This window comes from Macaca thibetana, chromosome 16 (genome assembly GCF_024542745.1).
Source record: "Macaca thibetana thibetana isolate TM-01 chromosome 16, ASM2454274v1, whole genome shotgun sequence".
In the NCBI taxonomy this organism is placed as follows: domain Eukaryota; kingdom Metazoa; phylum Chordata; class Mammalia; order Primates; family Cercopithecidae; genus Macaca; species Macaca thibetana.
In genome coordinates this window covers 15,245,800-15,269,810 of record NC_065593.1, presented here as the reverse complement: position 1 = coordinate 15,269,810, position 24,011 = coordinate 15,245,800, and the positions used below count along the sequence as shown (strand labels likewise).

At 45.7% G+C, this 24,011-nt stretch overlaps 3 protein-coding genes across 11 annotated transcripts in view; 2 read left to right on the top strand and 1 right to left on the bottom strand.

Annotated features, from left to right (window-relative positions):
• The window catches only part of WSCD1 (WSC domain containing 1), a 392,253-nt gene extending 378,470 nt beyond the window's left edge, over positions 1-13,783 (top strand). For all 6 annotated transcript variants that reach the window (XM_050765322.1, XM_050765323.1, XM_050765324.1 and 3 more), the window contains 2 exons: positions 7,228-7,428; positions 9,713-13,783. In XM_050765322.1, coding sequence (XP_050621279.1) covers positions 7,228-7,428; positions 9,713-10,065 — 554 coding nt within the window. In that variant the 3' untranslated portion in view covers positions 10,066-13,783. The remainder of the gene's footprint in view (positions 1-7,227; positions 7,429-9,712) is intronic.
• Positions 1-24,011, top strand: part of TXNDC17 (thioredoxin domain containing 17) — a 997,418-nt gene that overhangs the window by 466,325 nt on the left and 507,082 nt on the right. The gene's annotated exons all lie outside the window — the stretch shown is intronic.
• Positions 1-24,011, bottom strand: part of LOC126939805 (uncharacterized) — a 910,157-nt gene that overhangs the window by 588,212 nt on the left and 297,934 nt on the right. The window lies entirely within an intron of this gene.

Genomic DNA, 24,011 nt, shown 5'->3' with positions numbered 1-24,011 from the left:
GTTGGGAGTTTGAGACCAGCCTGACCGATATGGTGAAACCCATTTCTACTAAAAATACAAACATTAGCCGGGCATGGTGGCGGGCGCCTATAGTCCCGGCTACTCAGGAGGCTGAGGCAGGAGAATTGCTTGAACCTGAGAGGCGGAGGTTGCAGTGAGCCAAGATCACGCCACTGCACTCCAGCCTGGGCAACAGAGTGACACTCCGTCTCAAAAAAAAAAAAAAAAAAAAAAAAAGAGCAAGGACAGAACATGACATAATTCTCTAGTAACAGACCTAAAAGAAAATGAAATGTATGAAATACCTGAAAAGTAATTTAAAATAATGATTTTAAGGAAATTCAGCATGATACAAGAGAATACAAATAGACAATTCAATGAAATTCGGAAAACGTTTTATGATCCGAATGAGAAATTCAATAGAAATAGATATCATAAAAAAAACCAAACGAATCTGTTAGCTGAATAATTAAAATGAATTTTTAATGAATGAAATTAATGATCTAGTCTGTCACCAGAGCTCTCAACTGTGTTTTTAATTTTATACCAAAACCTATGGGATACAGCAAAAGAAGTTCTAAGACGGAAGTTTATAGTAATAAATGCCTACGTCAAAATAGTAGAAAAATTTTAAATAAGCAACCTAATGACATACCTCAAAGAGCTAGGAAAGCGAGAACAAACCAAACCCAAAAGTACTGCAGGGAAAGAAATGATGAAGATCAGAGCAGAAATAAATGATAAAATTCGACGTCCCTTTATGGCAAAAACAATCAACAAATTAGATAGAGACGGAATGTACCTCAACACAATGAAGGCCAATATGTGAAAAACCCAAAGCTAGTATCATACCAAATGAAGAAAGGGTTGAAAACCTTTACTCTAAGAACTGAAACAAGACAAGGATGCCCGCTTTCACGATGTCTATTCAGCCTAGTAATGGAAGTCTTATGCAGCAATTAGGCAAGAAAAAGAAACAAAGCGCATCCAAATTGGAAAGGAAGAAGTCCACTTGTCCCTGTTTGCAGATGGCCTGATCTTACATATAGAAATGCCTAAAGGTGTCACCAAGAAACCCTTAGAACCGATGAATGAATTCAGTAAAGTTACAGGATACAAAATCAATATACAAAAATCAGTAGCATTTCCATATACCAATCGTGAACTACTGAAAAAGAAATCAAGAAAGCAGTGCCATTTAGATAGCTATGAAAAAATACCTATGAATAAATTTAATAAAAGAGATGAAAGACCTCTGCAAAGAAAACTCTACAACACTTAAGAAATTGAAGAGGACACACAAAAAATGGAAAGACATCCCACATTTATGGATTGGAAGAATTAATATTGGGAAAATGACCATACTAGCAAAAGCAATCAACAGATCCAATATAATCCCTATCAAAACACCAATGGCATTCTTCATGGAAACAGAAAGAAACAATTCTAAAATTTGTATGGAACTGCAAAAGACCCTGAATAGCCAAGGCAACTCTGAGCAAAAAGAACAAAGCTGGAGGCATCACACTGCTGACTTGAAAATATGTTACAAAGCTTTAGTGACAAAAAACAGCATGGTACTGCTATAAAAACAGATGCATAGAACAAAATAGAGAACCCAGAAATAAATCCATGCATTTACAGCCAACTCATTTTTGACAGAGAAGCCAAGAACATACATTTGGAAAAGGACAGTCTCTTCAATAAATGGTGCTGGGAAGACTGGATAACCATATGCAGAAGACTGAGGCTGTACAAATGGTGTTGGGAAGACTGGATAACCATATGCAGAAGACTGAGGCTGTACAAATGGTGTTGGGAAGACTGGATAACCGTATGCAGAAGACTGAGGCTGTACAAATGGTGTTGGGAAGACTGGATAACCATATGCAGAAGACTGAGGCTGTACAAATGGTGTTGGGAAGACTGAATAACCGTATGCAGAAGACTGAGGCTGTACAAATGGTGTTGGGAAGACTGAATAACCGTATGCAGAAGACTGAGGCTGTACAAATGGTGTTGGGAAGACTGGATACCCGTATGCAGAAGACTGAGGCTGTACAAAATGGTGTTGGGAAGACTGAATAACCGTATGCAGAAGACTGAGGCTGTACAAATGGTGTTGGGAAGACTGAATAACCGTATGCAGAAGACTGAGGCTGTACAAATGGTGTTGGGAAGACTGGATAACCGTATGCAGAAGACTGAGGCTGTACAAATGGTGTTGGGAAGACTGGATAACCGTATGCAGAAGACTGAGGCTGTACAAATGGTGTTGGGAAGACTGGATACCCGTATGCAGAAGACTGAGGCTGTACAAATGGTGTTGGGAAGACTGGATACCCGTATGCAGAAGACTGAGGCTGTACAAATGGTGTTGGGAAGACTGGATACCCGTATGCAGAAGACTGAGGCTGTACAAATGGTGTTGGGAAGACTGGATAACCGTATGCAGAAGACTGAGGCTGTACAAATGGTGTTGGGAAGACTGGATAACCGTATGCAGAAGACTGAGGCTGTACAAATGGTGTTGGGAAGACTGGATACCCGTATGCAGAAGACTGAAGCTATACCCCTCTCTCCTTATGCAAAAATCAACTCAAAATGAAGACTTACTTAAATATAAGACCCAAATCTATTAAACTACTAGAAGAAAACAGGGAATATTTCAGGACATTGGTCTGGGCAAAGATGTTTTTGCTTTTGAGATAGGACCTCAAAAGCACAGACAAGAAAAGCAAAATTAGACACATGGGATGATGTCAAATGGAAAAACTTCTGCACAACAAAGGAAACAATCAACAGAGTGAAGAGACAGCCTGCAGGATGGGAGAAAATACTGGCAAACCATTCACCCAACAAGGGCTTAATAACCAGAATATATAAGGAACTCAACAACAAAAACACCAAAAGCATCTGATTTAAAAATTGACAGATGATACAACATTTATCAAAAGAAGACACACAAATGGTCAACAGTATATGAAAAAAATGCTCAGTGTCACTAATTACCAGGGAAATGCAAATCCGAACCACAATGAGATATCATCTCACCCCAGTTAGAATGGCTACTATCAAAAAGACAGAAAATAACAAGTGCTGGCGAGGATGTGGAGAAAAGAGAACTCTTATACACAGTTGATGGGAATGTAAACTAGTACAGCTGTTATGGAAAACAATATGGGGGCTCCTCAAAAAAAAATAGAATTGCCATATATATGATCCAGCAATCCCACTGCTGGGTATATATTCAAGGGAAAGGAAATCAGTATGTTGAAGAGGTATCTGTACTCTCATGCTTATTGCAGCACCATACACAATAGCCACAGTATGGAATCAACCTTAGTATCCATTAATAGGTGAATTTTTAAAATGTGGTACATATACACAATGGCTAGTTAGCCATAAAAAAAGAATTAAGTGCTCTAATTCATGGCAACATGAATGAGCCTAAGGGACATTGTGTTAAGTGAAATAAGCCAGGCACAGAAAGATAAATACCACATGCTCTCATGCATATGTCAAAGCTTAAAAAGTTGATCTCACTGACATGGAGAGTAGAATAGTGGTCACTAGAGGCTGGGAAGGGTAGGAGGGAGGGCAGGATAGGGAGAGGTTGGTTAATGGATACAAAATTACAGCTAGATATGCAGAATAAGTTCTAGTGTTTTATAGCGCTGTAGGGTGACTACAGTTGACAATAATTGATTGTGTGTTTTCAGGTAGCCAGAAGAGAGGATTTTGAATGTTTCCAGCTCAAAGAAATGATAAATGTTTGAGGTGATGGATGTCCTAATTACTTTGATTTGATTATTCAACATTTTATACATGCATTGAAATATCACATTGCACCCCATAAAGAAGGTGTACATTTATCATGTGTCTGTTTAAAATAATAATAAAAATATTTATTTTTATTTTATTTTACTTTAAGTTCTGGGATACACGTGCAGAACGTGCAGGTTTGTTACATAGGTATACGTGTGCCATGGTGGTTGGCTGCACCCATCAACCTGTCATCTAGGTTTTAAGCCCCGCATGCATTAGGCATTTGTCCTAATGCTCTCCCTCCCCTTGTCCCACACCCCCAACAGGCCCCGGTGTGTGATGTTCCCCTCCCTGTGTCCATGTGTTCTCATTGTTCAATTCCCACTTGTGAGTGGGAGCATGTGGTGTTTGGTTTTCTGTTCCTGTGTTAGTTTGCTGAGAATGATGGCTCCCAGCTTCATCCATGTCCTTGCAAAGGACATGAACTCATTCTTTTTTAATAAAAATATTTTTAAGTAAAAAAAAGAATCACCTGGAGGGCTTTTTAAAACTTAGGTTCCTGGCCCACACGCCTGACAGCCTGATTCAGGTGGTCTGAGGTGGGGCCTAGGAATTTTTATTTCTAACAAGCTCCCAGGTGATCCTGATGAAGGCAGTCCTAGGACCCCATTTAGAGTGAAACTTCATGAGATCATGCCTATTCTGGATTCAAAGGGAAAGACTAGCAGCTTGAATATTCTCTCTATAAACATTTCTTGAATTTTCCTTAATTTTTAGAACCCTCAATAATTAGGGGTGAAACTGATTTAATCTGCTCATTCCTTTTTTGAGGCAAGAAATAGTTCATCAAAATGTAATAAAAAAGTCTAAAAATCTTTTAAGAATTTTGATTTGTGATCTTTCCCTTGTAGAAATAAGAGAAATTAAGTTAAATGACTGAAGTCTGTGTTTTGTTTAAGAATGAAAAACCTCAGACAAGTCCATTGGCATAAAATTTGGCAAAATCTATTAAAATGTATTTCTCTGTTGTCAAGCATTGCAACATTTTCTCCGGGTTTCTTTCTTGCTTTCTTTCTTCCTTTTTTTTTTTTTTAAGATAGAGTCTCACTCTTACTCTGTCGCCCAGGATGGAATGCAGTGGCACGATCTCAACTCGCTGCAACCTCCGCCTCTCGGGTTTAAGTGGTTCTCCTGTCTCAGCCTCCTGAGTAGCTAGAACTGCAGGCACCCACCACCGCGCCCAGCTAATTTTTGTATTTTAGTAGAGACGGGGGGTTTCACCATGTTGGCCAGGCTAGTCTCAAATTCCTGACCTCAAGTGATCTGCCTGCCTTGCCCTCCTAAAGTGCTGGGATTATAGGCGCGAGCCACCATGCCCGGCCCATTTTCTCTGGATTTCTTAATCAGAGTTTGGTTTAGGAAAGTTGATGCTGTCAGTGACGTCCTAGAGAAACAGAAACTTCCTGAGCTTGGCATTGGCTTCTGGAATCACTCATAACAATCTTGGTTCTGAGAAAAAGCTATCGTTGTCCATATAACCCAGCCTCATCGTCCCCGGGAGCCTCGAGTGTTACAGGTGCCTTCAGGTGAGGGAGGAAGTGGTCACATGAGCACATGGCCCCATCCACTCTGGCTTAGTCCCCTGGGACTCACCCACTGTGCCCAAGCTGCAATTACCCACCTTGTTCGTCTCCAAGGCCCTCACCTTATTCAAGCAGCTGGCTGTTTTGGTCTCCATATAGTAAGTGGCCCAATGACTGGTATTGACAGCTGTAGAGGTTGGGTTGACACTGCCTCAGAAATGCTTTAGAGATACCTCACACACATCTTTGAGCCTTACAGCACCATTAGATGTAGCCAGTGGCCTCAGAGCACTGACAGAGTGATAACACACACACACACACACGCACAATTCACAGAGCATCACCAATGCCCAACCGCCAAATCTATTGTGGTAGGTCGAATGTGGTCTGCGCTGCAAGGCAGAATAGCTGTTGTTGGAAGAGGCCGAGGCAGTATGGAAGGCACCCTGGGTCTCAGGGTTGTTAAAGACCAGATCTCAAGTTTATTCATTCCAGTTTGACTCTTCCTTTCATAGCATTTTCCAGCTGTTTGACAGAATGAATCAAAGCGAGGCCTTCTGGTGTTTGGCCTATGGCAGAGATGAGTTTGAAGCTTCAATGGGTAAACCCGGACTTCCAGATTCAAAAGAGACTTGCATTTTCCAGGCATCAAAGCATCCCTCAGTGCTCACTGCAGATACAAATGCCTTCCAGCCGTTCCTGCAGAGGAGCAGGTGGTAGGACTCCTTTTGTTTCCAAGAGCCCAAGAGAAGCGCATGAGCACTTAGGGAACATGTCTCAGAGCTGGGTGCGTGGGCTATGTGGGGTGTGGCCAGGAGACTAGTTTCAGGAGACCTCTTCCCAGGAAGACTTCTAGAACATCCCACTATTTGGAACCCCTGCTCTTTGTTTCCATAAACCCCTATAGCCTGCACTTAGGCTATTTCCTCTACTAGAACATAAGCTTAAAGACAAGGTCTGAGGCTTAATCCTCTGTCCCCGAAATAAAGTCTAACACAGCGAACACACAATAACCTTCATTGAGAAATGTGTGACTCTGGATGAATGGGTGGAGTCTGGCCTTCTCTGCCAGTAGTCATTCAGGTTCTGAGTGCCCAGGACTATAGTAAGGGACCAAGGAAAGAGAGGGCCCCAGATAGGCTGATGAATGGGAACAAGTCTCCATTCATAGAAACTGGGCCCTGGGTCCTCAGGGCCAGGCTCAAGCACTGTGGATGAGGCTTTGACCAGACCTGCTCTGGGGCAAGGCTGGGCCCTGTCATAGGACCACGGCATCAGGTCAGAGGGTGGATCTACACCTGCTCACAGCCATTGAACCTGTAAGTCAGGATCCTGCCCCGACTGTGGAAAGGTGAGAGGAAGCTGGGGGCCTCACAGGGACACACAGTGGCCTGTGGAGAGAGCCCTGGTGCTGTTTTCATGGTGCTGTGTGATCTTGGGCAAGTCCTCTGCTCACTCTGTGCCTCAGTCTGTTCATTCAGCTATGTTTGCAGCTATGGTTCAATCAAAGGTTGTCTGTGATGCTTGCGTAAAATGATCTCTATGAAGACGCCCAAAATATATGCGTGCATCTGCAATGACAGGTCCTCTGCCTCCTGACTCCTGGAGGTCTTCAGGGAATACCTCATCTCATTTCTGTTGCAGATGCCATCTTTCCCCACTGTTAGACAATTCCTGTTGTCACTTCCCCTTGGAAAGGGTCACTCCTGTGGAAGCTGTTCCTGTCACCATTCATAGGTCCTCTCAGTGCCCTCTGTGCCTTCCATGGGGCCTCTCTTATGCCCCTGATGCCGGCTTTCCCCAACCTGTCTGCTGCTGTGGTAGGGGGCTCCATGGACACCATCCTCCACAGAGACCCTCTCATTTTTCCCTGCAGGGTTCAAGGGCGAAAAGGACCACTGGCGGAGCCGACGCACCATCTGTGTCAAAACTCATGAGAGTGGCAGGAGGGAGATTGAGATGTTTGATTCAGCCATCCTGCTGATCCGGAACCCATACAGGTCCCTGGTGGCAGAATTCAACAGGAAATGTGCCGGGCACCTGGGGTATGCAGCTGACCGCAACTGGAAGAGCAAAGGTAATCAGGGACCTTGTGGTGGGGGTGGGAGGCTTGTCAGTACAGGCAGGATGCCCATCAGGATGCAGGATCAGTATACACAGGTAGGCACTGCAGGATGCAGGATCAGTATACACAGGCACTGCAGGATGCAGGATCAGTATACACAGGTAGGCACTCAAACCCCATCCTGCTAGGGACTTAGTGCTGCTCTGCCTGGGCTTAAGCTCACCTCCTCACCTTGCCCCCCATGCCTGCTGAGGTCCATATGTCAAGGCATTTTACTTAGATGCCAGCTTGATTACCAAGAATCTTCTCCACCTCTATGAGTGCATAGTAGGGTGATATGCACCCCTTTGCATCTCTGCTTCTGCTCAGGAGCTCATGCGGGGCTGGGAGAAGAGCATGTGGGCTGCACATGGACCTGCTTTGCACCCTTCTGTGTCTTTGGCACCAGGTTTCTCCTTTATAAAATGAGACCTGTGCCTTATGGGGCATTCAAGGAGCAGTGGAGTTCATACAGGGCTGGGAGAAGAGCACATGGGCTGCATATGGCCCTGCTTTGCACCTTCCTCTGTGTTCAGCACCAGGTTCCTCCTTTATAGAATGAGACCTGCACCTCGTGGGGCATTCAGGGAGCAGTGAGATGATGTGCCTGCCTGGTCTCTGGTCAGAGCTCAGCATGTTAATTCCCTCCTACGCTGCCTCTCGCTGACTCTTCACAGTGTCTGGTCGGGGAATCACATCAGCCCACATTCCAGATGAGTCCAGAGAACACGGCTGTGGGACTTGGTCTTGGTGGTGGGCAGCAGAGCTGGGACTCACACCCAATGTCTTAGTTAGCTCTGGCTACCGTAACAAAACACCACAAAACTGGGGAATGGGGTAAGGGAGTGGTGCTTAAGCAACAGACATTTATTTCTCACAGTCTTAGAGGCTGGGAAGTCCAAGATCCAAGTGCTGGCTAATTCCATTCCCAGGAAGGGCCTGTCTCCAGGCTTGGAGACGGCTGCTCACTGTGTCCTCACATGTCCCCAAAAGCTCTCTGGTGTCTCTTCTGATAAAGGCACTAATTCCATCACAAGGGCCCCACCCTCATGACCACATCTGACTCTAATCACTTCCCAAAGCCCCCATCCCTAATACCATGATATGGTGGGTTAGGACTCCATGAATTTGGGGGGCATACAAGCCTTTTGTGCCCCAACATCCAGAGTGTCTGATTCTGGGTCAGATTGGCCTGTTCCCCACTGCAGCTTTATTCATGGAATCAGTCCTCTGACTCACACTTGCTGAAGTCCTCCTGGGTGCCAGGCATGGGGCAAGGTACCAGAAGCCCAGGCTAATGGGGTCAGGATCTCTGCCCTCAAGACACGCACAGCTGAGCCTTTGGGTGGTGACAAATAGAGTCTGGGTGGTAAGTAATGAGAAATGAAGTCGGTCAGAAACAAAGCAGTCTCCAGGGAGGGTGGGATGAGAGGGGTAGTCACAGGGGCCCATGGCCAGGCAGGCTTGCACTCCTTTCTGCTTGTTACTGGATCAACCAGTGGGTGGCCTCTGCTGGCCTCTAGTCTTCCCCGTCCCCCATCATCCTCTACCTAGACAGCCCCTGACAGTCAGGCAGGCTGATCTCTGATGCCTCCTCTGCCTCTTATGAGCTGTATAACTCCGGGAAAGCTGCTTACCTTGTCTTCTGAGCCTGTTTTCTCATCTTAAAAATAAGGATAGGCCCTGTCTCCTAGGGTCATTGTGAAGATTAGAGAAAGCAAACGCTTCACACAGCATTTGAGGTGTGTTAATAGCCCAATTATGGAAACTTTTTATTGAGATGATTTCTGATATTTGGACCCTGCACACCCCTCCCCAAAAATTAATTTCTTAATTTTCTGGAAAAGAAAGCTCATGAAGTAGATTACCTGCAAAAGTCCAAGGCCACCCCCGCCTGTGGCTTCACTGTATGTCCTACTGCCTGGCAGTTTCACAGGTTCAAACTGGCAATCAAACCACAAGACACATACGTGCTCATCAGGCACCATGCTGACTTAACTTTATAGGAGGACCTAGGATGGGAAATGGAGCCTGCAGAGTGTCCTCATCCCACCAGGATGCCCAGAGCTGCCCCTGCCCACCACAGACTCACTGCTCGGCCACCAAAGGGTCCTCCTCCATGGAGAATGCCAGGTTGACTCTAGGCAGCAGACAGTGGAAAACCCTGCCCAGTTCCCTCTCCCGAGCAGCCTCCCGGGTACCAGCAGCCCTGGCAGGGCCAGCCCCTGACTCTGCGTCTCTCCTGTCCTCACTCTAGAGTGGCCGGACTTCGTCAACAGCTATGCCTCGTGGTGGTCCTCGCACGTCCTGGACTGGCTCAAATACGGGAAGCGGCTGCTGGTGGTGCACTACGAGGAGCTGCGGCGCAGCCTGGTGCCCACGCTGCGGGAGATGGTGGCCTTCCTCAACGTGTCTGTGAGCGAGGAGCGGCTGCTCTGCGTGGAGAACAACAAGGAGGGCAGCTTCCGGCGGCGTGGCCGGCGCTCCCATGACCCTGAGCCCTTCACCCCGGAGATGAAAGACTTGATCAATGGCTACATCCGGACGGTGGACAAGGCTTTGCGTGACCACAACTGGACCGGGCTTCCCAGGGAGTATGTGCCCAGATGATAGGCCCGGCCCACGCCGCCGCCCCCTCTGAGTGATGCAATCTCACCACGGGGCTGTGCACCCCACTCTGATGCTCAGGCCTGTGGCCTCACTGGGACGAACCGTGGGTGGGGGACCCACCCTGGTGCTGCCTCCAGCACAAGGAGACCTGGACACAGCAGACACACATCACAAGGCAAACACAAAAGGACACACCCACCTGGCCACCAAGCCACACCTCCTCAGACACACTCAGACACCACTCCAGGCTCACAGCCCCGTCTTAGTGAAGCCACCCACGTGGGGTGTGCCAGGCGCCCCCAGATACAAACGCAGCCACGCACAGACGTAACACACAGGTGCCAGGCCCAGTGCTCCTGGAGGCTGGCGGGCTGTCTCTCTCACACAGATATACATGCACTCCCTGGGATCTAGGAGGCCCTGGGCTTCCCGTGTCTAGCCCCGGCGTAGACTTGCTCATTAGGGTGTTTGACTCTGGGATGCTGGGCCGGGCGGGCATTTATGCTCTGAGCAGCGAGGACCACTGGGATGGAGGTGGGCGCCAAGACTGCTGCTGCTGGGCTGTGCGGCCCTGGCCGTGTGCCTGACATCCCATAAATGTATGTGTGGTGTGACTACGGGCACCACAAACTCTGCAGCCTTGCCTCTCTTCTCTGTGGCTGGGCTGGCCCCCACCCCACCCAAGCCAATACAGACACTGACCTCAAGACCAGCCACATTAAGTCTGTGCCCTGCCCTCCACCCCCTTCAACCCCCACTACCCCATGCTCCAGGCGTGGGGCCTCCTTGCCTGGCTTCTTCCTCCAACTATCCCCAGGGAAGCTGGAGATTCAAGTCATGCCCCAGAAGCAAGGTGTAAGCGTGGGGGCATGGGGGAGAGGGCAGGAGCTGAAGTTCCAGGGGAGCCCAGGACCCCTGGGAACCTGTACACCAGTAGATGGGTCTTGGGAGTTGGCACGGGGAGATTGTAAGGGCTGTGTCTCGGAGATCACTGGGACTGGTGCCGCACCCATAGGGGCCCTGTTTTCTCTGGGGACCCACACTGGGGTCATGAGAGCCAGTTAGTACTCAGTCTGACCCCTAGGTCAGGCCCTACCAGCCTGGGATGGGGGTCAACGTATGCTACACATCTTGGGCTCGCAAGTGAGGCTGTGGAGGCCAGGAGGTTCAAGTGTGGAGGGTAGGGGTGCAACCCGGGAGCAACGCTCAAGGTGGCTGAGATGCAGGGAGGACTGTGGCAATCCGGCTGCACACTGGCCCCTGTGAAGATGGGGAAGGTGGGTGGGCCTGAACTCAGGAAGCCCCTCAGTGGCTTCTCCAGGCCTAGGATAACCCTGGCTGGGCCCCATGGTCCTGCTCTGGGTCAGCTGTCAGAGAGACCTCCCCTCAGCCTGAGCGAAGCTGCATTGGGAGGAGAAGGCAGGGTGAGGGATTTGGGAGAGCTGGACATTGAGATGTCCTGACCTTCTGCTCCCTAGCCTGATGATGAGGAACCTAGAGCCACCCGCTGTGAGCACAGGTAGTGGGTGGAGGGCCCAGTAGAGATGCCCTTCCCCATATGGAAGCTTCCTCCAACCTTCAGTTTGGCCAGTGGGTGGGTTTGGGCATCTGTGCCCCTGGTGGCCTCTAAATCCTTCCTGGGATTCCCCCAAACCCACAATGATGCAAAGCTGTTCTTGACCCTCCCATAGTGTCAACTCAGTTCAGTTCAAAGCTGGAAACACCAAGGTCTTTGAAAATGTTTATTGGCTCAGGATAGCTTCAGCATCGAATCCGCGAAGGCCCCTGATGGGGCTCTTTCTCCCTAGTATTCGGAGCAATTGAGACCCCTTGGGAGTTTCCGCACTGCCTTGGGAGGGGTAGCCAGGGCAGACCTGCATCCCAGAGCAAACCTAGGTCCTCAAAAGCGATGGCAGGCGTGGCAGCGGGGAAGCCATGGAGGTGGGAAGGGTAAAGTGTGGAGAGAGGAGTGGCTGGGACTGGAGCCGGGGTCTGGGGAGAGCAACAGCACCAGGTTTTTCCTGGTAGTTGGGTTGGTACATTGACTGCTGCCAGGTGCCCAGAGATGTCATCTCCATCCAGGTAGAGTGTCACCTGCTCCTGTGGCCTTGTAGATGACTGTGTACCTTAGTGAAGAGTGCAGGCAAGAAGAATGATAGGGTCAGGGTTCATCCAGTTTACGTTGAGTCACTCCATATGGCAAGGCACCTGGCCCTTGGCAGGTGCTCCCAGATGTTGGATGAGCAAGGGAGAGCAGAGGCCCCGTCAGCTGGCGGTGGTCCTCACAGCCTTCATCCCAGGTCTGCCTACGTAGGAGATCTCATCAGAAACAGGAACAGGGATCTGTCTGTGCTTGCAGGAAAGTCCATTTGTGTTTCTCCAAGTTAGGTCTCATCTACAGCTCTTAGCTTCTCGGTAAAGAGGACACTCTCCCAACCAGCCAAGGAATAAAAGCTGATCTGTATGTAGGGCAGAAGTGTGGCAAATGCATCAGGAACCGGTTAGAATAGAACAGAGAAACCCTGACTGTTTACAGATGCCAACTTTAATAGCAAGGCTGCAGAGTTACACAAACCTGTGTTAAAACATGTAATTTTTATGGATTTCATCTCCTGTTGTGGATCAATTTGGAAAATCAAAATATGTAATTTTAAAAAACTAAAACACATTCTGGTAAGCCCAGTGATGTATAAATAAGAGAGAAGAATAGACAGGCTTCCAAACCCTGGGAAGAAAGCTGCTTAATTATGTGAACATCTTATAATGAGGTCTCTTGCAGCTAAAATTAGATTTTGAGTGCATGAATATGTGATAATGTTTGCATAGCAGAATGCATTTTCCCCTTAAAAGTAGCAATAGCCACTTGGCTCTTAGGGGTCCCCAAGAGGAGAGGAGAAGAGCCGAGGTTGATCTTATCACTGCAAGAATTCTTGGGACACAGGTTTGTTTTCTGCTGACTTGTTTGGAAACCCACTGGAGGTATCTGAAATGTGATGACTCTAAAGGGGTTCATTTCACTATAGGGAGAAATTGATTCATCTGACCTCCTATTTATCACCACTCAATATTGGGTGAGTTGGTCTGAACAAGGTGGGGGTAAAGTGGAGTGGAAATAATATAGAGTCGTCAGACTGAAGGGCCAGGTTGTAGTCCCAGCTCTTATCTGCCATCTTGGACAAGACTTTTCCCATCTCCAGTCTCAATTTCATTCATAAATTGGGGAAAGTGGTAGGTCTTGCTGGTTCCATCCACATTCATTGCCCCATTTCCTTTCCCAGCAACCCCCCATTTCTGTTTGGGGATTCATATGATCTGCCAGAGCCTCTCCAGGGGTGGAATACATGTCCTGGACTAAGCCAATGACACCTTCCATCTTTCCAGCTATGGTGACTGGGTTGGTATGATCTTGTGAGTTAAGGCGATGAAGCCAGAGGGAATTTCAAGACTTTTGGGAATGCTGGGTAGAAGCTGTTTTAATTCCCCTGTTGAATGTGAAAAAGGTAGTAGTATTCCTGGGTCTTTATGTTGACCACCTTGGGCCTTGGGATCATGACCAGGAGCCACATGAAGCTGACACCACAGAAGGGAGAGTCGAGAGGCAGAAAGAAACAAGTCCTTGGTGAAATTGTTTAAGTACAGGATCAAGCCTTGCTTGAGGTTGGCCTTACCTCTGGACTTTTTTTGTTATATGAGCTAATAAATTCTGTTTATTGTTTAAGTTGTATTGAGTTTAATTTCTGTTACTTATAACTCAGAACATGGTGCAAATGAGTTAGATTGAAAAGCCCTGGGGCTCTGACATTCTCTATCTCTGTGGCTGATGTAGATAAAGCCTGAAACTCAGTCCAGCCTGAGCTTGTAGGATTGGGAGGTTACTTTTCACAGGAATTGAGCTGAGTGCAAAATTCTCAATAGAAAGTTGTGTTTAGCCAACACAAGTAGCATTTTTCAGTTGGTACATGGTGAGGTTACCCATATAGCCATAGGCAATAATTTCTAAGATGCCCAGTCCAGACCATCAGTTGTCTCATTTAATGCTTAACCCTTTGGTGTGGTTATTATTTATTATCTCTGCTTGAAAAATGAGAGGATTGGGATTCCAATTTGTAATGATTGTCAGTGTATGGCCCTTTTGTAGTTACTGTAACTTCTTTCATGGAGTATATGATGTGGTATTGGAAGGAATTATTTGATAAACTACTTGGATTGGGGATTAGACCTCTTTAGCCCCTTCAGGGGACATGCTTGAGTAACAGCTTATAGACAGTAAACTCTCTTCTAGGGAGGGTAGGTGTAGTTAACCATATAGCTTTGATTTTGCAAAGTGGGACATGCAAGCTTGGGGCAGAGCTGAATTGCTGCTGTTGGAGGAGAGGTAAATGATGCCACTGCGAGATCCCCCCTCTGTCTTTCCCTCTTTAGCCCTCTGTGTGCCAGAAATCGGAGGAACAGAGGGAGTTATATGTGGCTCCCCATCTTCATACTCTCTTTGGAATGTCTATTATACAGTATGCCAGGATGAAAATCTATACAATATGTAGAACAAGGCCAGGATCCCAGGAAATTTATGTGAGTATATTTGTCCACAGTTCTCCCTTTTGTGACTGAAGATAGATTTTGAACTTCTGGAAGTTCTCAGGAGGGGCCCAAATGTGCAGACATATTGCAGACATCCAGGCCCCTGCCCTGGGAAATATGAGCAGATCCAGCTTAAATGACAGACAATATAAAATGAGGAATCTTGTTGTCAAAAATAAAAAGAATCCCAGTTGATGTTATAAGCATAACCATGAGCTGAATGCATTAACTTTCCAAGGTGTCTTTAGTACTTAAGAATTTTTTCTTTCACGTCCAGGCATCAGCAGTGACAGACCCATGGTTTGAAGGTGTGAATAATGATGATCAATAACAGTGAACAAAATTCTTTTGAGTCACTAAGTTCCACAAACATCATCCCACATGTGCCTCAGTGAGGCAAACATTATTATTTCCATGTGGAGGGAAGAGAAAATGTGGTATCTGAGACTGAGTTAGCCAAATTTAACTGCTTTAGTTTATAGAAGAGTAAAATGAGATTTGGAATGGGAAAGGGTCTCATACGAGGTCATGCTGCAGGAATGAGTGGTGGAGCTGGGACCAGAAGGTGGATTCTTTCCATTAAACCACCTGATTGGCCCCACACTACATACCTATAATTCTTCAAGAAGTTGCTGGAAATGAGACAAGTGTGCACAGACAGCTCATTTGGAAGCAAGTCCATTAATTTCACTGCTCATTCTTTGCCAGAATACATTTTGGTGGGCAACTGAGTTCACTTTTAAGAGCCATTTATCAAGCATCCCCACTACTTGACAACCTGCTCAGAAGAAAAATCCCTTTCCAAAGAAGGGAACTCAGTGAGATGGACCATAATGCCGTAAGATAGGAGCCCAGACTTTTCACCCCAAGTCACCAAATCCCAGACAAAGAAAGGTCCTGTTATTCCAAGACATTAATTAATAGGCAAGCATCTTTGGTGGGTCTGAGCTCAGCAGTATGTGTGTATTTGTAAGAGCTCCAGTTGCAGACAGCTGCCCCTCTAAATCCAACGCCAGCCATCCTGAGCATTACAAGTGACAAGAGCCTGGTCACTTGGGCCTTGGCATCAACTCACTTAGATAATTCTTCCTCCCACAGTCAGATCTGTGGTATCCAGATGACAGAGTAATCTACCCTCACTTTGGAAGGCAGGGTACACATTTAGTATGTGTCTAGGAGGAAGCCCAAGGAAGCAGAATAGTGGTGCTAATACACATACTTTCTAAGCCTTCAACCATCCAGTTGTACCATGGGACTTGCCAAAGGTTGAAGTCATCCCTCACCAGAATCACCTGTATTTGTTTTCTATTGCTGAGCAACAAATGACCACAAATGGAACAGCTTAAAGCAACACGCATTTATCATTCCACAGTTTCTGCGGGTCCGGAGGCTGTGAATGGCTTAACTGAGTTCTCTGCTTCAGGATCTCATCAGGCTGCAATCAAGATGTCAGCCAGACTGCATTTTCATCTGGAGATTTGACCAGGAAGAATCCAAACTCACTTAGATCGTTGACAGAATTAAGTCGCATGTGGTTGTAGTACCGAGGCCCTCAGCTCCTAGAGGCCATCCACCATTCCTAGACATGTGGGGGTCTCCATAGGCAGTTCACCACATGGCTGTTTGCTTCTTCAAGGCCAGTCAGAGAGTGAGACAGTCTAACATTCATAATGTAACCACAGGAGTGACATCCCTTCATTTTTGCTGCGTTCTACTGGTTAGAAGCGAGTCACAGGCCCTCGTCACATCCAAGGGGAGGGTCTTGCACAAAGGCATGAACACCAGGAGGTGGGGATCATTTGTACACCACAACACCAGTAAGGATAAAGTCCAGCAATCAGAGCATGCTTTATGGTCCATAGGGAAGGACTGGCCATTGGATCGTATTGCACGGAGTGGATATTTTGAAGCATCATCCAAGAGGATCAGTGATATCCAAGTCATAATAATGAATTCAGAGCTAATGTCCTCAACCCACTGCCTTGACATTAGCAGAATCATCTACTTGTGAAGGTAAAGGAACATTCCCAATTTATGTTGGCCAGATCTGTATTATTTTTAAAAATTTATTCTGCTCGGCCCATAGTGCATCTTTCAATTCCTTCCTTCCTTCCTTCCTTCCTTCCTTCCTTCCTTCCTTCCTTTCTTTTCTTTCTTTCTTTCTTTCTTTCTTTCTTTCTTTCTTTCTTTCTTTCTTTCTTTCTTTCTTTCTTTCTTTCTTTCTTTCTTTCTTTCTTTCTTTCTTTCCTTTCTTTCTTCTTTTTTCTTTCTTTTTTCTTTCTTCTTTCTTTCTTTCTTTTCCTTTCTTTCTTTCTTTCTTTCTTTCTTTCTTTCTTTCTTTCTTTCTTTCTTTCTTTCTTTCTTTCTTTCTTTCTTTCTTTCTTTCTTTCTTTCTTTCTTTCTTTCTTTCTTTCTTTCTTTCTTTCTTTCTTTCTTTCTTTCTTTCTTTTGTTTGTTCGTTGTTTCCTTCTCTCTCTCTCTCTCTCTCTCTCTCCTTCCTTCCCTCTTTTTTCTTTTTTTTTTGGAGTTTCTCTCTGTTGCCAAGCTGGAGTGCAGTGGAGTGATCTCAGCTCACTGCAACCTCCGCCCCCCAGGTTCAAGTGATTCTCCTGCCTCAGCCTCGTAGCTGGGACTACAGGCGTCCACCACCACGCCCAGCTAATTTTTGTATTTTTAGTAGAGATGGGGTTTTCACCATGTTGGCCAGGATGGTCTTGATCTCTTGACCTTGTGATCCACACACCTCGGCCTCCCAAAGTGCTGGGATTACACTGGATTTCTTTAATTTTAGGACATATTAGCTACTATCTCTTTGAATATTGCCGTCTCTTTTCTTTAATCTCTCATTCTGGCACTGGTGTTGGAACTCAAAAATCTAGTTTTCACACCCAGCTCTTTTCTCATACTTTTTATCTCTCAATCCCATTGTACTGGGTCCTGGGAGAATTCTTTACTTAATAGTCAAAATTTATAATTTGCACATCACTGTGCACATTCTGCTCTTCAACACATCTATGGATTTCTATATTTATGTTTTTTATTCATGAGACTTCTAGTTGATTTGTATAACAATCGGGACGTGCTTCATGGCCATGATACTCTTTCGCCTCTCTCTGGAGATATTAAATATATTTATGTAAATGTTCTGTCCTGTTTGCTCTATCAACTCTATTTTCTTGGGTGTTAAGTTTTTTTCAGTTGTTGATTTTGCTATATTTTTCATGGTTTGGATTTTTATCAAAATTTTAGTGATTGTGTGTTCATGAAAATAGAGGAGAATTGTGGAGGTGTCAACCATCCTGCCTGCTGTCTTAGGCTGTAACACCTTAATAATGACCCTGTTAATCACCACTAGGCCACTTCCTGCTCCCCAAATTCCACCCACTCTCAGTAGGAAGCACCAGTATTTCTGAGGCAGAATTCCCAGCTACGTCCTGGGCTGTGGGTTCCTTCTAAGCTTCCCATCTACTTCCTATCTTTCAGCTCAGTTTTGGGTCCAGTCTAGTGCCTCTTGTCATTGTCGAGCGTGGCTATGTTATTGTATAGCTGGATTCAGGGAACAAAGTAAGTGCTTGTTGAACCTACCATCATGTCAACAAGGTCCTTGATGCTTAATCCATCACCAGGAAAACCAGGTTGTTGGTCATGAAAACCATATCTTTGATGCTCTCTTGTGACCTAAGAATCATCATAAAAATGCTGGCTGGGAGGGAGAAGGCCAAGGTTCTAATCTAGAAGGACAATTTATGTGCTGTGTGATCTTGGGCAAGTGTCTTCCCCTCTCTGAATCTTAACTTAAAAATTAGAAGTTTGAAATAAGAATTGGCTCAATCCTCATCTAGCTTGGGTTTTCTCAAGTTCTGCTTATCACATCCACAGCATAATCTCATGGAATGATTTTTGTACCAGCTCAAAGCGCAGACTTCGACAAATGATATCATGACAGACTTTCACTTCACAAGAATTGGCTTCTCAATCTTTGTCAGGTCTCCTCTGCAAAATGGATAGTGCCTTGGGAAAAATGAAATACCCTAAAAATAATTTATATTTATTCCTTCCATTCTTTGTTTTCTGTGTTTGATTCCATAAACAATTATCCAACATTTTTTACTCGCTTGAAAAACTATATACACACACACACACACACACATATGTATACACACACATATATGTATATGTGTATTTGTCTATGTATACATATATGTGTATATATATGTGTGTGTGTATATATGTGTGTGTGTGTATATATATATAGTTTTTCAAGTGAAAAACTATAAAAAAGCCAGGTGATTTAGAATTTTAATCCATCCGTCCTTCTATTTCATTAACATGTCTTGGGCTTCCTGTATACCAGGTCCTGTGCTAGGGGCTAAGGTTACAAAGATAAATGCAAAATACAATATAAAAAAAAACTCCATCTCAAAAAATATATATATACACACATATATATACACACACACACACATATATACACACATATATGTATATGTGTATATGTATATGTATACATATATATGTGTATATATGTGTGTGTGTGTATATATATGTGTGTGTGTGTATATATATATATTTTTTTTTTGAGTGGAGTTTTGTTCTTTGTTGTCCAGGATGGAGTACAGAAGCACAATCTCGGCTCACTGCAACTTCTGCCTCCCGGGTTCAAGCGATTCTCCTGTCTCAGCCTCCTCAGTAGCTGCAATTACAGGCATCCACCACCATGCCCGGCTACTTTTTGTATTTTTAGTAGAGATGGGGTTTCACCATGTTGCCCAGGCTGGTCTCGAACTTCTGACCTCAGGTGATCCACTCGCCTCGGCCTCCCAAAGTGCTGGGATTACAGGCGTGAGCCACCGCGCCCAGCTGAAAAGCTATATTTATATATTGCCTTCATTGTATGTTTAAGCCAGTAGAGGCAGGAATAGTAGTATATTTTGCATTTATCTTTGTAACCTTAGCCCCTAGCACAGGACCTGGTATACAGGAAGCACAGGAAATGTTAATGAAATAGAAGGACGGATGGATTAAAATTGTAAATCACCTAGCTTTTAAAGTTTTCCAAGAAAATAATATCGTCCTGGAAAATAGTACCTTTCTCTTCCAATTACAAGCTGAGGCTACATTGCTGAGGATATTTGGTGGAGTTTTTCCACCAGCTGTTTATTGAGAAGCTCAGGAACTGAGTCGCGCTATAATCGTTCCATGCTGCAGATGTAAAAGGCAAAGAAATGTGGCAGCCACCGAATTTTGCTGGAGAATTGTTCTGAGCTGCCGCAGTTCTTGATCAACCACGTATTCCCAACTCTTGGTGAATACGAAACAACTTGTTAGGATGCCTGTCAAAATCTCTGTTCATGGATGTTCAGAACGATCGTTTAACGGCACAATCCACACCTTTGCTCCAACTCAGAGTCTCCACTGCAGATGGGCACTGTTCTTTTTTGCCTTGGGGTAGGTGAGAAACAGCAGCTTCTCTACCTCTTCTGGTTCTGTAGCTCATTACCTAAAGCTCATTAAACGTTTAGCAAAACTTTTTTTCTTTTAATATTAACCACCCATCTATCATAGGCCCCAAGGTAGGACACAAAGACCCCATTTCCAGGCTAGGTGCAGGAAGAACTTCCTCTCACTGGAGCAGGGCGAGGGCGAGAATACAGAGACACAGCAAGGAGGGCCTGCCTACTGGTCAATCTGAGGCCTCCCACCCCAGTATTATCAGAAAGTCTAAAGCTCCTCGTGTTAGTTACCCACTGCCGTGTAACGAACTACCCCAGAACTTAGCCACAGCTTAAAATGATGACTTGAAACATTTGTTAACTGAGGGTTTCTGCAGGCCAGGAATCTAGGCATAGCTTAATGACTATTGAGCGTTAGTGACTTAGTGAGCATTGGCTCAGTGGCTCTCATGAGGCTGTAACCAAGAAGTTGGCCTTGGCTGCAGTCTCAGCTGAAGGCTCACCTTGGGAAGAACTTACTCTCAAGCTTGCTCACATAGCACAATGGCAAGATTCAATTTCTTGCAGGCTGTCAGACTGCGGACCTCTTGCTGGCTGTTGGTCAGAGGCTGCCCTCAGTTCCCTGCCACCTGGGCCTCTCCATAGGGCATCTCACAACACAGTGGCTGGCTTCACCAGTGTGAGCAAGTGAGAAGAGCCAGAGAGAGCGCAAGCAAGGCAGGAGTTACAGGGGTTTTTTTGGTCACTGAATCTTGGAAGTGACATCACATCACTTTTTCATATTGTATTTGTTAGAAGCACATCACTAGGTCCAGCCCACATGCAGGCAGGCGGATTACACAAGGGCATGAATCCTGGGAGGCAGGGAACTTGTGGAGCGATTTTCATGACTGCCTACTATGTTCCCATGGAGGGCCTTCTACACACTAGAGTCACAGCCATCATTGCTGCTGCACACACTGACCCTTGCCCCTGCACGTCCTACGTTGCAGCCTTCGGCATCCTCAGCAAAGCCTTTCCAGGCCTGTAGGCTGGCTGGCCTTCTGCCTTCATCGTTGTTGTGGTGGAGAGCTCATTTCCTGCCCTTTCATTCCTCACGACTGTGCTCATCTCTTCTTTATGCCAAGGAGAATGCTCCCGGTCCCCACATTCAGCCTGGTAGGGAAAGAGCAAAGCAGGAAAACTCTGCCCAGACCTCCCGCCGGGGTGCCCCACTCTATGGGTCCATCCACGAAACCTGCTCTTAGTACAATCCATTCTCCCCAGTTACACCCAGGCTTCCCCTGTTCCGTGGTCACATTAACCTCCATCAGATAATTAAGAGCTTGGCTTTCCGTGAGAGACCTTAAATGTCACCTTTCTGCCACCCAATATGTCTCTGAATGACACAGACTCTAATGAGATATTCAAATATAGAAAACTGAACGACTCCTTGCTTTCTCATCATGACATGTATCCAGCTGGAGGGATCTGACTACATCACTACATTACTTATAATTTCTACCTGACCTTGGGTGGTGGAGTGTAATCTTTAAGGAAACTATCCATTTAATCTCTCTTGCCTTATTAGCATTTAATTACTATGACAAATTTCCAGATGTACCAGGGATGTTAGGATTATAATTCAATTTTCCCCTCAAATGGCCCAGTAACCAAGGGCAGTGGGGCCATTTCTGGCACCATCAAGTTCTGATCAAGGAAGTATCCTGGACCTGGTGCAGGCTCCTGCCTGTCTGAGTGCTGAGCAGGGTTTATCCCAACCTCAGCTCCCCAGGTAATGGCAGAGCCTTCTGCCAGCCAGGACCCCTCACTTGCTCTCATTCTCTCTCTCTCTTTTTCAGTGGGCTGAGCCTTTTTACCCTGCTCAGGGTCAGGCCAAGGCCTGGGGCCAAGGAGAGGATGTTTCACACACAGGAAGGAGCAAATTCTCAGCTCTGAGAGCTGTATTGGCCAGTGGATGCCATAAGCCAGCTGCTATATGCAGATTTTCAGTCATTGAAGGACAACAGTTGGAAATAAACCAGAGACACCTTCATCTGCTTTCACTCCTTTAAAAAGCCACACTCTGCCCTGTGAGTCACTGGCATTTTTCCAAGTCCCATTTTGACACCTCTTGCTTCTCTGAATCCCATAAATCACTGAGAAAGTCCTTCTTAGGGTCACCCGTCCTTGGGTGTAGAGAAGGAAGCAACTCCAAAGGGACCCTCCCTGGGGTCTGGGGAACTCGGGCTCTACGACTGACCCTTACCTCTCACTGGCCATGCATCTTTGGAAGACTCTGTCATTTTCCCTGAGAACTGTCACTCACACAAGGCAGTGGAGCTGACATCTGGGTTTGACCTCGTGACCTTGTCTCCTTGGCCAGAGCTCACGGGACTGCTGGGGTCCCTGACCAGAGCTGGGAAATTGGATTCTCCTTTTGGTCACTTGGACTTGGGCCTGGGAGACCCCTGTCTGTCTGCTAGTTGTGCAAAATGAAGACACAGGAATATGGGGCCCGTGGAGCACAGATCTGGGCACGCAGATGATGGCTGCAAAGAGACCAAGGAAAGGCACCATCGTGCTGAGAGAAGGAGATCCAAGAAGTAAATAACCCAGAGAGAGGCTGAAATGGGATCTGTTCATGTTAATATTAAAATGGCAACCAATACCCAAGACAGAAATTGTGCCCCTAATCAAATCAGTTCTTTCATTCGTCTGTATTGCCTTCTTCTCCCTTTTCCTGCTAATTTACTTTTTACCTATATGAACAAATGTAATCGATAGACCCTTTTCTTTTTTATTTAACATTACATCATGAATATTTTTCCATTTCTCTGTAGTCTCTTTTTTTTTTCTTTTTTTTGAGACAGGATCTTGTTTTGCCACCCAGGCTGGAGTGCAGTGGTGTGATCTTGGCTCACTGCAACCTCCACCTTCTGGGCTCAGGTGATCCTCCTGTCTCAGCCTCCTGAGTAGCTGGGACTACAGGTGTGTGCCACCATGCCCAGCTGATTTTTTTTTTGAGATGGAATCTTGCTTTGTCACCCAGGCTGGAGTGCAGTGGCACGATCTTGGCTCATTGCAACCGCAGCCTCCCAGGTTCAAGTGATTCTCCTGCTTCGGTCTCCCAAGTAGCTGGGATTATAGTCATGCACTACCACGCCCAGTTAATTTTCATATTTTTAGTAGAGATGGGGTTTCACCATGTTGGCCAGGCTGGTCTCAAACTCCCAACCACAGGTGATCTGCCCACCTCGGCCTACCAAAGTGCTGGGATTACAGGTGTGAGCCACTGTGCCTGGCCAAATTTTGGTATTTTTAGTATAGACCGTGTTGGCCAGGCTGGTCTCAAACCCTGACCTCAACTGATCTGCCCACCTCAGCCTCCCAAAGTGCTGGGGTTACAGGTGTGAGCCACTGTGCCCGGCCCATAGTATCTTATTTTTCCCCAATTCTTCTCCTTTTCCTACTTTCCTGTTCAGCCCCTGATATAGTAACCAGTGACAGCCTGGTGTTATCCATTCACACCATTATCACACCATTTGCGTATAAATATATAAAAGCGTATGTGTGTATATCTATATTTCTGTCTGTGTCTGTATGTCTATAGATATAGATATAAAAACTTGGGGGCCATCATTTGTTTTTGCAAAAATGAAATAAAATGATTTTTCTGTGTTTTCTATTTAATTTGCCCCTAAATGATGCATGACATTCATTCCTTTAGAAGGCAAACTAATATTCTGCAGTTGGGAATCTCCAGAACGAGGTGCATACACTGTACCGACACAAGGAAAACATATTCAAATTTTTATCTCGATTTTGATCTCTCTTTAAAATTTCTATTTTCTGTTTGTTTACCCTACAGTTAAGGTATTCATACATGCAAATAAATATCCGTCTTTTGGAAGTGTGTACTATCATCAAATGAGC